This window comes from Urocampus carinirostris, chromosome 5 (genome assembly GCF_059441175.1).
Source record: "Urocampus carinirostris isolate Australia breed hairy pipefish chromosome 5, RoL_Ucar_1.0, whole genome shotgun sequence".
NCBI classification, from domain to species: Eukaryota; Metazoa; Chordata; class Actinopteri; order Syngnathiformes; family Syngnathidae; genus Urocampus; species Urocampus carinirostris.
The window spans coordinates 47015164-47028362 of record NC_142353.1 but is presented as its reverse complement, the minus strand read 5'-3'; the positions used below and the strand labels follow the sequence as shown (position 1 = coordinate 47028362).

At 40.4% G+C, this 13199-nt stretch overlaps 1 protein-coding gene across 6 annotated transcripts in view; it reads left to right on the top strand.

Annotated features, from left to right (window-relative positions):
* kat6a (K(lysine) acetyltransferase 6A) overlaps window positions 1-13199 on the top strand; it is a 59098-nt gene that overhangs the window by 15116 nt on the left and 30783 nt on the right. For all 6 annotated transcript variants that reach the window (XM_088337024.1, XM_088337028.1, XM_088337027.1 and 3 more), the window contains one exon: window positions 11759-11867. In XM_088337024.1, the coding sequence (XP_088193150.1) occupies window positions 11759-11867 (109 nt within the window). The remainder of the gene's footprint in view (window positions 1-11758; window positions 11868-13199) is intronic.

The following is a 13199-nucleotide window of genomic DNA, read 5'->3' as shown; positions in this document are numbered from 1 at the left end:
AAGGCTACGTTGTTTATCATGAACCCTAATTGATGCACTTACACCGCATAATCAATTCCACTTATCGGATCTTGGCTCCCGCACCGTGTTGCACACTTCTTTAACACTTTTTGATGCCGTGCACATCACACCTGCTCTCTCAAGGTTGAGACATTATTTGCCATCTGATACTGAATGCACATCACCCTTCAGGCATCGATTAAATGTCTTGAATGCTTCATGGTGTTTTTTCCCCCTTTACCGTATACATCCTAGCTTCACAATAGTATTAGTCACTAGAGAGTAGTTAGTTTGCTGTGAGGATGGAATGACATGATGGGCTGGATACACGACAAAGGAATGGCTTTGTGGGTTGACAAGAAATAAAACATGAACATTGATTTTTTTTTTTTAAACTCCTGAATTGATGTATTGGAGTAGAACGTTTACCCAGTATTCAATTGTGGCACTGTGTAAACGCAGTATTCCCAATCTCTCGTATCACTCATACCCCATTTTCTTCATCTCTGTATTCTGCCAGGAATGTTTTTTTCTATTTAAATTTGAACAAGTAAATAGTTGGACATTGTTGGGTCTTGTAAATTGTTACCTTTGACTCCACGCACAGACACACACATACTTTTCCTGGTGGTTCTCACCTTTGGGATTTTGAATGTACTACAGCCCCTTAAGTTATCATTTACCTCTTTCCGTGTAAGTAATTTTTCCTGGCAGTATATTTTTGTTGACTTTAAACAGCAGGTGTGAAGTGAAAAATTATACCAAATCATCCAATTTTAATAATTTGGACCAATGTTAGTTCAACATTATTCGGAATTACTTAACATAAAACACGCTTATGGCTGTTTCTTCATTTTACATTGCACACTTTCCAACACTAAGGTTTAAATGGGTACATTGAAAGATAAAACCATGGCTGGGGAATATGACCAAATACCGTAAATTCCGGACTATAAGCCGCTACTTTTTTCCCAAACTTTCAACCCTGCGGGTTATTCAGTGATGCGGCCAATTTATGTCATTTTTCTAACGGCTGCCGGCGACGCTCGAGTACAAAAGGTAAAATTTAGACTGCAACTTCTTAGCTTGTGCACAAATTAATTTAGCGTAGACATATCCTCATCATGCAAATTGCGAAAGAAAGGCACATGACGCTACTTTCAAGCTAAACACAATCGAGCAGTCCGATATAGAAGGAAACAGAGCTACTGCACGCAAATTTTACTTTGCGAGCGTGATACTAGCGTGTTTTTGAATAAGGGACCGTAGGACGACGTCTACATGACAATGTCTCTTTACCACAATGGAGGAAGACGACTTTGATGACGTCAATTTTTAGGGAGGAAGATGAGGTCGGTTTATCGTGCTTACTACAAGCACGGTATGTTAACTGTGTTGCGAGCGTGTTGCTAGTAGCGTTTTGTTACCCTTCACAGGCAAGGTTTGGGATGAAAGTTATAATATTATTATTAAAGCTTTGCAAACTCTCTCAGTGTACCGTCTTTCTTTGTAAATATGTGTAACCATGTATAATATGTATTTGCAACTGTATATTTTTGTAATGTATTTATTTTTGAAACTTATTCTGATATGTTTTGTACGAGCAAATGAGAAAGAAGGGGCGGGGCAAAGGCGGGCTGACGGGAAGTGGAGTAAAGGTGATACGTGTTTGTGGACGCGGCCCACAATAGTGGATATATATTCTTCCCACCCTTACCTTTGGAAATATACACTTTTTTCCTTGGATTACTTTCAACGGGCACCCGGACTCTGCAGGTCTGCATTAAATTTTAAGTACCGGTATCATTTTCCATTCATTTTGCCGGCTGTGTTTTTTGGACTGTATCAGGTATGAGTTAAATTCGAGTTTGTATTACGTTTATTCAATGTGGGCGCATGTGGCTAATATACAGGTGCGGCTTGTGTATGTACAAAGTCTGATTTCCTCCCGAAATGTGGTGGGTGCGGCCTATAATCAGGTGCGCTCTATAGTCCGGAATTTATGGTAATAGTCAAATTTCTTCAGTCAGTCTGGATGATAACAATTTCAAACGTTTTTAAAAAGTAAGCATCACTGAGCACACAATTATTTAAGGTCAGTTGTGCCAGACAGGAATATCTGGGTTTAAATAAGGATAAATATTCGTCGAGACAGTCATAACCTCTACTTACAAATGTCTCTACGTACGAATTTTTCAAACAGACCTGCTTTTCGGTACTCAGAAGTACTGTACTTATTCTTTGTGTCCACTTCCGGTCCTATTCCCGCTCTGTAAACAGTATTGTTCTCTACTATATGCTAGCGATACATGAACGATGGACCCCAAGAAGGACATTCGAAAAAGTGAGCAACAAGGAGAAAAGAAACGGAAAAGAGTTTTTCTGGACATGGCAACCAAGCAGGAAATAATTGAAGGGTATGAAAAGGGTATGCGTATTTGTGATGTTGCCATAATATATATATATAATACATCTATAATCACCACAATTATTAAACAGAAGGATGCGCTAAAATGTACGGCTCCTTCAAATGGCCTCTCAGCCATTTCGAAGAAGAGATCGCCTGTGAACAATGAGATGGAGGGGTTGTTACTTCTGTGGATTAAGAGAAAAGAAATTACCGAAATAACATGATGCAATAAACACTGTTGAGGACTAGTAAACAAAGAGGCTAGTTAAAAAGTAAGAACATTTTTGTTATTTCCTCTATTCTTTGATCTCTTAGTCTTGTTCCATAAATGGTAAATAAATTGTAAATGGTCTGCATTTATATAGCGCTTTTCAAGTCAATGTAGACCTCCCAAAGCGCTTTACAATGTGCTTAACACTTACCCATTCACACACACACTCACACACCAACAGAGGCCATGCAGCCATGCAAGGTGCTTACCTACTTATTGGGGGCATTAGGGATTCAGTGTCTTGCCCAAGGACACTTCGACATACAACACGGAGGAGCCGGGAATCGAACCTACGATCTCTTGATCCCAAGAAGAGCGCTCTACCTCCTGAGCCAATGCCGCTCCATGGAGGAGATCATTTCTTCCTCATGCCATGAGGCTCTTTAACTCCACCCGCGGGAATAAAAGCCCACATGAAACCCCACCCCTCATTTGCATATTGCCCTATTTTTTATCACAGTGTGTATTTTCCGTAGCACCATTGAAATACTCTATATCAACACGTTATATTGGGTATTTTTGTATTCTATATCTTTTTATTTTATTATTTTATGTTTCAACACAAGGATACTGCTGGAAGTGTAAATTTCCCTACGGGGATGAATAAACTATCTATCCATCTATTGTTTTAAGTTTTTGGTGTGTTATTGTAAATTTTTTTTGAAACTTGTTTCATGTTCTGATGCTTTTTCTTCATGATTTATTTTTTAAAAAACGTCATACTTTTGCACTTCTCGGAACAGATTAGTGAATTTACATTGAAAAGGCTGCTTATAAATGTTTCAGGTTACAAATCTACTCCCGGGACGAATTAAATTCTTAAGTAGAGGTATGACTGTACTTGGAAAGTCTATTTAAAGAATGTACCCTTATTTTTCCACCCGCACTCCTGTAATTTAAGGTTAACGGGGTTCTGAAGGGAATAAATGTAGTCTGGGGCGATGCACGCATACATGTGGCGCAAAAGCCCTAAAACATGCAAAGTACACACCCAGGATTAATCCTATGATGTGAAGACACTTAAGACTCACCATATGCCGAGTCCTGGCAGGATGGCATCCAGTAGGTCAAACTCGTAACTGATTTAGACTGTAGCATGTTTTTTCTATAATCGTTTTGGTTTTGTTGAAAACTTGCCTGTTTTCTAAGACGCTCCATCTGCTTCTCTGGTGATCACACCTTCAAATATGATTTTTTTTTTTTGGGTGTTCGTAGGGCTGTCACAATTAGGAATTTCTATCCATCTATCTATCTATTTACCCTGGTCATATCCCTTGAGAGGGGTGACCGACAGCAGGACACATACAAAAACACAAAGAAAATAAAAGAAGGAAAAATAGCAAAAACACACGCAAACATTTCTGGACCATGGCCAACCCAAATGCCCAAACACCCACAGTTAAGCACCTCGGCACCTAAGTTGGTCATGCTTTCGTCCCTCCAGATGAAACGGGACACAAGAAAGCGGCCGCGTCTTGGGTCAGGGTGACACAACACACTCTTCCTTTCAACAGCAGGGCCCGACAGCTTTCGCTGGTTTACCCCTGCTGCATCATACGGGTGCCCTGTTCAGAACGCGTACAAACATCCCACTATCCTTTCACAAAACCTCTCCACTCATTCCTATCACCAACAAGAGCTCTATCTTCCACTAGATTTAGACCTCTTTTCCTCCACGTGAATCGTCTCGTCTCTGTAGATTCTCTTCAACATTCGCTCCTCATCCATCCTCTCCATGTGTTCAAACCAACAGAGTACTCTCTTATCCACACGCTTGCTCCATTTCGCTACTACTACAGTTCTGCCTCTCACAATTTCATTTCTCAATCTATCCAATCTTGTCACTCCTAACATACTCCTCAAACACTTCATCTCAAAAACATTTCATTACCTTCTCAAATTTGCGTTCGGGCTCCAAGTCTCTGCACCATACAACACAGTCGGCGCAATCACACTTCCATACAGTCCCCTCTTAACATCCATACTCATATTAGGAATTTCTGGGGACAATAAGTGTCTCACATAAAATCACAATTGACGAATATATTGTAAATATTTACACCTCTACATTAAATGCAATTATTATAATGAGTTTAATACTCCATACACTGTTTGTTTGGATCCTTTAATTGCTCGGGTTGTAGGGGCACCATTGCTTGTGGTGTGTCTTGCGTATACGTGAAGGGGAGTCTGATTTTGCAGGGTAGTCCAAATGAGGCACAACACCGGTGTTGTCTCCTTCCGCGTAAAAATAGGGTAAATACGGTAATTTCGAATGTAAAAAATATTCCCAAATGTGGAAAAATATTCTCAATTGGATGAATATGTCATATTCGCAACAGCCCGAGGTGTTTGTATTGCCTATCCTTGCAAATGGAGTCCTGTAACCGTGATCAATGAGATTGTGTCCAGGGTGAAGCCACGAGAGAGGTGTGTGGTGGCGGCTGTGTTGTTTGTGAGTTTAGGTCCACATTTTAATGAGATCCTTGACTTGAGACACGGCAAGGACAACGGCACTGCTCTGCTCTTCTTCTGCATTTTATCGTCTCCCTCTTTTCTCATTGTTCCCTCGCCTGCTGTCTCAGTCAGCTTACCTGTCATTGCATAAAAACAAACAGTCGCACGAAAAAGAGACCGAACAACCGATGTTTTGTATTCAATGCATGGAGTCTCAAGTAGGGTTGCACGATTTTCGGGAAGAAAAAACAATAATTGCAATTTTGATGTGAAAAACTGATTTTTTTTTTGGTACTGTTTTTGTTGTGCGTAATCAACCCTCCTTTTGTCCTCAGGTCAAATTAAATAATATTTAATTTAATTTCAAATTTTATAACTAGATTGGTGCAAATAGTAGAAAAAGTAATGTTTTCACTCACATTGCCATATGAGCTGTGTAAAAAAGTACAAATATGGTCCTTAAAATGAAAGCACAAGGGTAAATGCTATTGGAACCCTAAGAAAACAGCGCCCTCTGCTCACGCTGGTTTAAACCTGCAGTGTCTTGCGATGACACTATGTCGCATCCTAATACGGTGTTCATTTGACTTGTGAAAAGTGATGGGTCCCGGGGACTCGCATGCTCAAAAATCTATGGGTCCCAACAGAGATCTATGGCTCCCCAAAATGTAGTCTTGTCCAGTTTGAAATCGTAAATCGGCGACAAATATATCATATAAATCTATATATTCATTCCGTTTTAATCATCAAATTATTCATTCGTTTTCTGCATCAAATTATTGTTGGTAATATACCGATGAAAGGGATATCCACAAACCTGTCTTTTTTTATTTTGTCCTTATATACTTCCTTTTTTTTCTCGTTTATACAACATAATTCGTAATATCAATCATCAAAGCAAGTGAGCCGTTGGAGAGCCGGCTCTTTTTAATGAGTTGAGCCAAAAAAGCCAGTTCTTTACAAAGAGACGGACTTCCTTTCACTACACAACGAGATCTCGTTGGCCGAGATCGGCGTGCGGACGAAAACTCGAACCGCGAGACAGAAACAACAATGGCGGATCTGCCTGAAGAAAAGTGCAGTAAATCTTAAAAAAAAAAAAAAAAAAAAGTAATCGGGTAATAAGGACAATTTTGTGGCAAAAAGGTTGCGTCCTAGGGACGCACGTTGATTTGAGACGATGCGTCCCCAGCAAAAATGATGCGTCTAGGACGCAGGGACGCGGGCAAACCAGAACACTGCTAATATCAATTAGACTCCGGTTAATGCTCTTGGAACCTTAAGAAAACTTTTTTTCCCACTCCTTCGCTCTCTCTTTTTCTCATTCTCAATTTTCTCTCTCTCCCCTTCTCTCACTTTCTTCTTTCTCACTCTTTTACTTACACTCTTTCGCCCGTCTCTCTACTTCCAATATTTAACCTGGTCACAACATCGTAAATAGTACAAGTTGTTATTTTCGAAATGCAAATCAAACGGATTGCCCCTTGCGCCAACGAGTAGCAAAAAGTTTGGAGACCCCCGCTCTATACAGAATGTCTATTGCTGGCTTAGTTTGTTTACCTAGTTGCAGTCGTCCCGCTCGACCGTAAAAGGGCTATTTGTTAGGAACGACTGAGGTTTGCCCCTTCTTTCCTGCTGAATTTGTAATCCTTTGGTCTCACTTTTGTTATTTTTAGTATTTCTTTGCCCCTGACTCTGTCCGACTTCTTTTGTAGCATGTTGACGTTATACTGCAGTATACTATTAACAATTTTTTTCCCAAATCAAGCATTTCTACTTTTGCACTTCTACCGGTCTAGTTTTAATTGTTGTCCTATTTTTCTTGAAAGTGGCCTAGGAGTGGTGGAGGCAGTGAGAAGGTGCATGAGAAAATTAACCCAATAAATCAAGTCCTTGCTTCTGTCTCCTCCCTGTCAGAATCTGCTCGCTGCCACAGCTTAGAAAGCAAATAGTGCTTTTTTTATGGTGTTAAAGCGCTTGACGTGCCAAAACTGTTTTCAATTTTGACCAATTTTCAAATGAAATCACTTCTGTGTTCTTACTTGTGTCTTTTTTCTGATTAAAATGTTCATGAATAATTTGTAAATGACGTTTAATATGTAAAATTGATCAATTGAAATGCATTAAACTCATAACACCATAATAAGACATAATTACAAGCAAGAATGTGTTGATTATGATATCTGGGTCAGTGTCAGTATGTAATATTAACTTCTCTGTTTCACTGTATATTGATACTTCAATCTGACTGAATTTTCATCACAAAACATTGTTAATTTAAAATGGGCTGTATGGTTTGAGGTTTTCTTATCAAGTTGAAAGTAAAAAAAACTATCAATGCCCAACTCGGTTCGAAGAGCCTTTATATATATTTTCCCCTCGTGGCTATCTGCTGTTATCTTACTTTATCATTGGTGTTCCAGACACTGAGCCCATTACTCTGCAGGAAAGGAGGCGAGAGGGGTGTATAATTTCATGTGCGTGTGCCCGACCTTTTCTTTTATTCAAGGATGAAAATGGTGAAAGTAAGAAAACGACAGTTTTAAATACAGTCCACATAACAACTCCAACCCCCAAAAAGATGGAAAAAAAGTTTATTCAGGCGCGTCTAAGAAAGTTACCGTACTTGCACATGCAACAAAAGGTTATAACAGAGGCTGCAATGATGATTTCAGCCAGAAGATGGCGTCAGAAAGTAGAATATTTTAAATTTACAGATTCCACATTTAAATATCCAATATTATGAAAAAATGTATTGCTAAATCTATGTTCTATGAACATTTCATTCATATTTTTAACAAGTATTTATCATCACCTTCCACGATCGCTAATTTAAATAACCATTACACTGTGTTACACAAGGGCATATAATCTTTTGAAGAGCACGTTATGATGTAGGATACAATATCATAATCTAAACTTAATTCGTGATCATGATTTTTATAAATTGGTTAAGGTTTTTGATGAGGCATACATGAGTATTTTTACTACTTTTAATAGCACATTCACCCAACACGAAACAGGTCCCCAGTTCAAAACCGGGTGGAAACCTGTTAGCCTTGGAAGGGACAGGGTGCCACGAAGCTGTACTTGCCCAAGACACACCACAGGAAAAGACGACCCTAGTGGTTAAGGGATCCAACCAACCAATTATGATTATAGATTTTTGTCACCTCATTCTCATTTTGTACATATTGCTTTAATTGTTAACCCTACATTCTGTGTTTTTAATTCCAGCTAATGGTAGCCATTTTGCTGGACTTTTTTTGTGTTGATATTCTTTATAAGATACATAGTAGATTGAATTGGTTGTATGGCGTGAATTTCAGAATGTTACTACCGTATTTTCTGCACTATAAGGCGCAAAGGACTATAAGGTGCTGGGGTTACTGTACTTTATGCATCTATTAGATCAGGGGTGTCAAACTCATTTTAACTCTGGGGCCACATGATAGAACAAACATCCTGTCGGGGGCTGGACGAGTAGATTAAAGAGAAAGAAAAAGTGAGATAAAGAAATGAGAGAAAGAGGGAGGGAAAAGGAGAGAGGGCGGCACAAGGACAGAAAAAGAGAGGGCGAGAGTGTGAGAAACAAAAGATAAAAAGTCGTGAGAGGGGGGAAAAAAGGAAAGGAAGAAAAAAATCCAAAGAGAAATAGAAAGACAGGAGACAAAATAAAGCGCAAAGGGGGGGAGAGAGAGAGAGAGAGAGAGTGAAAGAGAGAGAGATAGTGAGGGAAAAGGGAATGAAGAGAGAGAAAGAGAGAGAGGGGGAATACAGAAAATAAAGAGAAAATGAAGAGAGGGCAAAAAAGGTAAAAAGACAGAGAGCGAGAGAAAGAGACAAAGAGGAACTAAGAGAGAGAGAGAGAGAGAGTCTTTGTGACAGGAACCCCTCTTTGGCCACATCAAGTGGACATATTTCAACCTGCAGCTCATTTTTCTCTTGCGCTTCTCCGGGCGTTGTCTCGTGGGCCGGATTCAATCCCTTAGCGGGCCAGATCCGGCCCACGGGTCGCCTGTTTGACACCCCTGCATTCGTTGGTGCCGAAGTAGAGGGGACGTCAACAAAACAGTCAGTTAGGTCAATCGATTACTAACCAGCTTTCTGACAACTCCATTCACCTCCAAAATGAAAAAACAGCTGTTTTATTATTTTCTCCAAGGTAAAGCATTCGTATTTTCCTGACACATCAATAACATATTTGAAATATCTTTTAACAGCAGCAGGGTATAACATTTAACTATTCCTCCATTCAGTAAACACATAAAGTCTGATACTGTTACATTAAACGAAACATTAGTGCAATCGCAATATAGTAACTCGTAATCGTGCAAAGCAATAACAAGAACTGTAGTAACTCTAAAGCAACTCAATATTGATCTATATATAAAGCGCAAGGACAACTTTTGAATAAATTGAAGGCTTTTGGGTGCGCTTCATTGTGCTTTGGCCCTGTTTTTATTTTTGTTGTTTTTTGTACGACTGCAGTCACCTGAGAAACATACCTGTAGGTTTTTGCCGTACAAAGTACGTTTATGATGCATTTTCAGACGTGTACGACGTATAAGGAAATCAGTACGGAAAAAGGCAAATTTGTCCATGATGGGTACAATCCAGAATACACCGACGATCACCAAACGGGAAATCAAGTCAAACGAGTTGGCCGCGGCAGCCTCTATCTCGATATCGTTTTTTTCGTTGCAAACCAAGCGAGCGGTTTGATGCTACTGTGCCCATGCGTCTGCCGCCTGGGGATTTCCCATCATGCATCATTCTGATCACGCGTGAACAAAGCGAAAGCAGAGCAGTAGATAGATAGATAGATAGATAGATAGATACTTTATTCATCCCCGAAGGGAAATTCACTTTTCCAGCAGCATCCCTAAGCTGAGAACAATCGAAAATAACTGAGAACAATCGAAAATAACAGGCCGACATGACAACATAGTTTTGAATTTTCTTTGGATACACAATCATCAAGTCGCAATCGCCAAACCGGAATGAAAACGCCGAAAGTCATTCTGGTCTGAAAACAGGCAGGGTCGATGGAGTAAATTTGAAATACGTGTGGTATTTGTTTAGTGAAAGGAAGTCCGTCTCTTTGTAGAGAACCGGCTTTTTCGGCTCAACTCATTCAAGAGAGCCGGCTCTCCAACGGCTCACTTGCTTTGATGCATTATATTACAAATTATGATGTTGTATAAAGAAGTTAAGAAAAAAAGGAAGTATAAAAGGAGAAAAAAAATAATAGACAGGTTTGTGGTTATATTACCAACAATAATGCAGAAAAGTAATTCATAATTTGAATAAGAATGTATTACTCTTCTTAATTATATTTGCATGTATTTTTTCCTTCTACGGTGAACGTCCAAGCGACTTCATTTTTTTAGTAGTAAACATTTAACTCGGTATCTCACAACAAATTGTTCATGAACAATATATATGGTATCACGAAACACGTGTACAGTATAACATGTTAAACTACATGAATAAACATGTTTTAAAAAAATATGGTGTAAGATTATTTTGTAAGGGCATGGAGCCCTGGAGCTTGACAGGTATGTGAGAACATTTAGAATTTTGCATCTTAAGTATTGCGTTTTAGGCCGCGGTTGACGTGGATGGATGGTGTTATGAGTGCACTGCAGGAAAGAGGTCGAAATCTAGTGGAAGCTAGAGCTCTCGTTGGTGATAGAAAGGAGTGGAGAGGTGTTGTGAAAGGATAGTGGGATTGTGGACGCGTTCTTTAGGGTGGGCAGGGCACCCGTATGATGCGGCAGGGGTAAACCAGCGAAAGCTGTCGGACAGAAGTGTGTGTTGTGTCACCCTGACCCGAGTGACACGGCCGCTTTCTGGTGTCCTGTTTCATCCGGAGGGACCAAAGCATGACCAACTTGGGTGCCGAGGTGCCTAACTTGTTTGGGCAATTGGGTTGGCCATGGTCCAAAAATCTCATCTCATCTCATTAGCCGTACCGCTTATCCTTATTAGGGTCGCGGGGGGGTTGGAGCCCAGTGGGCAGGGGACACCCTGAACTGGTTGCCAGCCAATCGCAGGGCACACAGGGACAATTTTGGACCGGCCAATTCACCTGAAATGCATGTCTTTGGAATGTGGGAGGAAACCGGAGTGCCCGGAGGAAACCCACCCAAGCACGGGGAGAACATACAAACTCCGCACAGTAAGGCCAGGAGCTGGATTTGAACCCACACAGGAGGTTCCCACGACCTCAGGACTGTGCTGCACACGCGCTAACCACTGCGCCGCCGTGCTTTGTCCAAAAATGTTTGAGTTTTTTTTTTTGCTATTTATTTCCCTTTTATTTTCTTTGTTATTGTATGTGTGTGTCTTGCTGTCGGTCACCCCTCTTGGGAGATATGACCAAGGTCGGTAGTAGAAGTATTGCGTTTTAAATACAATTTCGTCAAAGTATGACTACACAGTAGATACTTCTAGTGACAGGCCTAAAGGCAAGATTGTTTACCCTGGCTCTCGTCATTGTTCCTTGAAACTACTATTGTCAATGTATGGTACACACAAGACGCCTTTGTTTTTATCGGTCTATCGATCCCGTAAGGTCGACCTGCCGTGTTTACCTTCTGCCTGTTTCTCTTTAGCCCGTGGCGGAGCCCATCCCCATCTGCAGCTTCTGTTTGGGGACCAAGGAGCAAAATCGTGATAAGAAGCCCGAGGAACTCATCTCCTGCGCAGATTGCGGCAACAGTGGTGAGTTATGAAGTTGTGTACGTTTTCTCTCTTTCCCCCAAAAAACAATGAAAATGTCTGTAAATACATATACAGTATACACACAATGCCTAATACAGAGAAACTACAAAAAAAAGAAATGTTAGTTTTTAGTATATAGAGCAGGGGTGTCACTGGTTTTAGCTGGGGGCCACAAATGCTATAAAAAAATCTCTCTGGGGCCGGACTAGTACCGTATTTTCCGCACTATAGGGCGCACCGGGTTATAGGGCGCACTCCCAAAAAATAGTTTTTGGTCCTATATCTTCCATACATAAGACGCACCGGATTATAAGGCGCTACAATGGGAACGTTGACAAAACAGTCAGATGATTCAGTCCAACTGATTACCCCCTTAACATTCCCAAAGCTTGCAAAGAAGCAAATACGTGTCGTAGACACGTGAGGATGCGGTGTCCGTACGATGTCACTCAAATGCATCATTTCAAATATCATTCTGAAGGTTAAAGTCTTGGGATTCAAGAAATGCCAACCATTCCTTAGTTTCTATTTTCTTTTTCTCTCGCAACTATACTGTGCATATGACAATAAACACTTGGAATTGAGTTGAATTCACTCAACTCATCACAGCAACATCAAGATCGTTCTAAAACAAGATACCGGGAAAATATAAAGCCGCATAGCTCACCTAAGTTCTCACGTTCAATAATAGTACGCAATCATGGTCTTCTTACAACCGTGAGTGTAGTAAATCCAGGAGAGTCAAAAATTTACAAATACAGACTAATGAAACATGTTTCTTTACGGCGTACTTTAGCAAGCTTGCTATTCAGTTATCTTTTTGTTTGTTTCGGCCCTCTAGCCTATCCGAGGCTCCGAATAACTTCAGCCAATAGCGATCGATTTGACGGATGATTGACACATCTTTTTCGGCCAATTGCAGGGTTTGTTTCGGCCCTCTAGCCAATCCGATGCTCCGAATAACTTCAGCCAATAGCGATCGATTCAAATGATGATTGACACATTGGTTAGCCAATGAAATGCCGGTATATAAATCCCAGCATAGACCGCGGACTACTCCACGTTTGGGGGGAAAATCGAGTCGGCGGCTGTTGCGTAAGTTGCGAGACCTTGCGATTTAATATTGAGCCATATATAAGGCGCACTGTGTTATAAGGCGCATAGTCAGCTTTTGAAAAAAATTAAGACTTTTAGGTGCGCCTTATAGTGCGGAAAATACGGTAAGTTTAAGACAAAGAGGGAGGGAGAAAAAGACAAAGAGAGAGCGATAAACAGATAGGAAGAGAAAAGGACAGAGCAGAATAGAGATATGAATGGAGAAGAAGGGGGTAA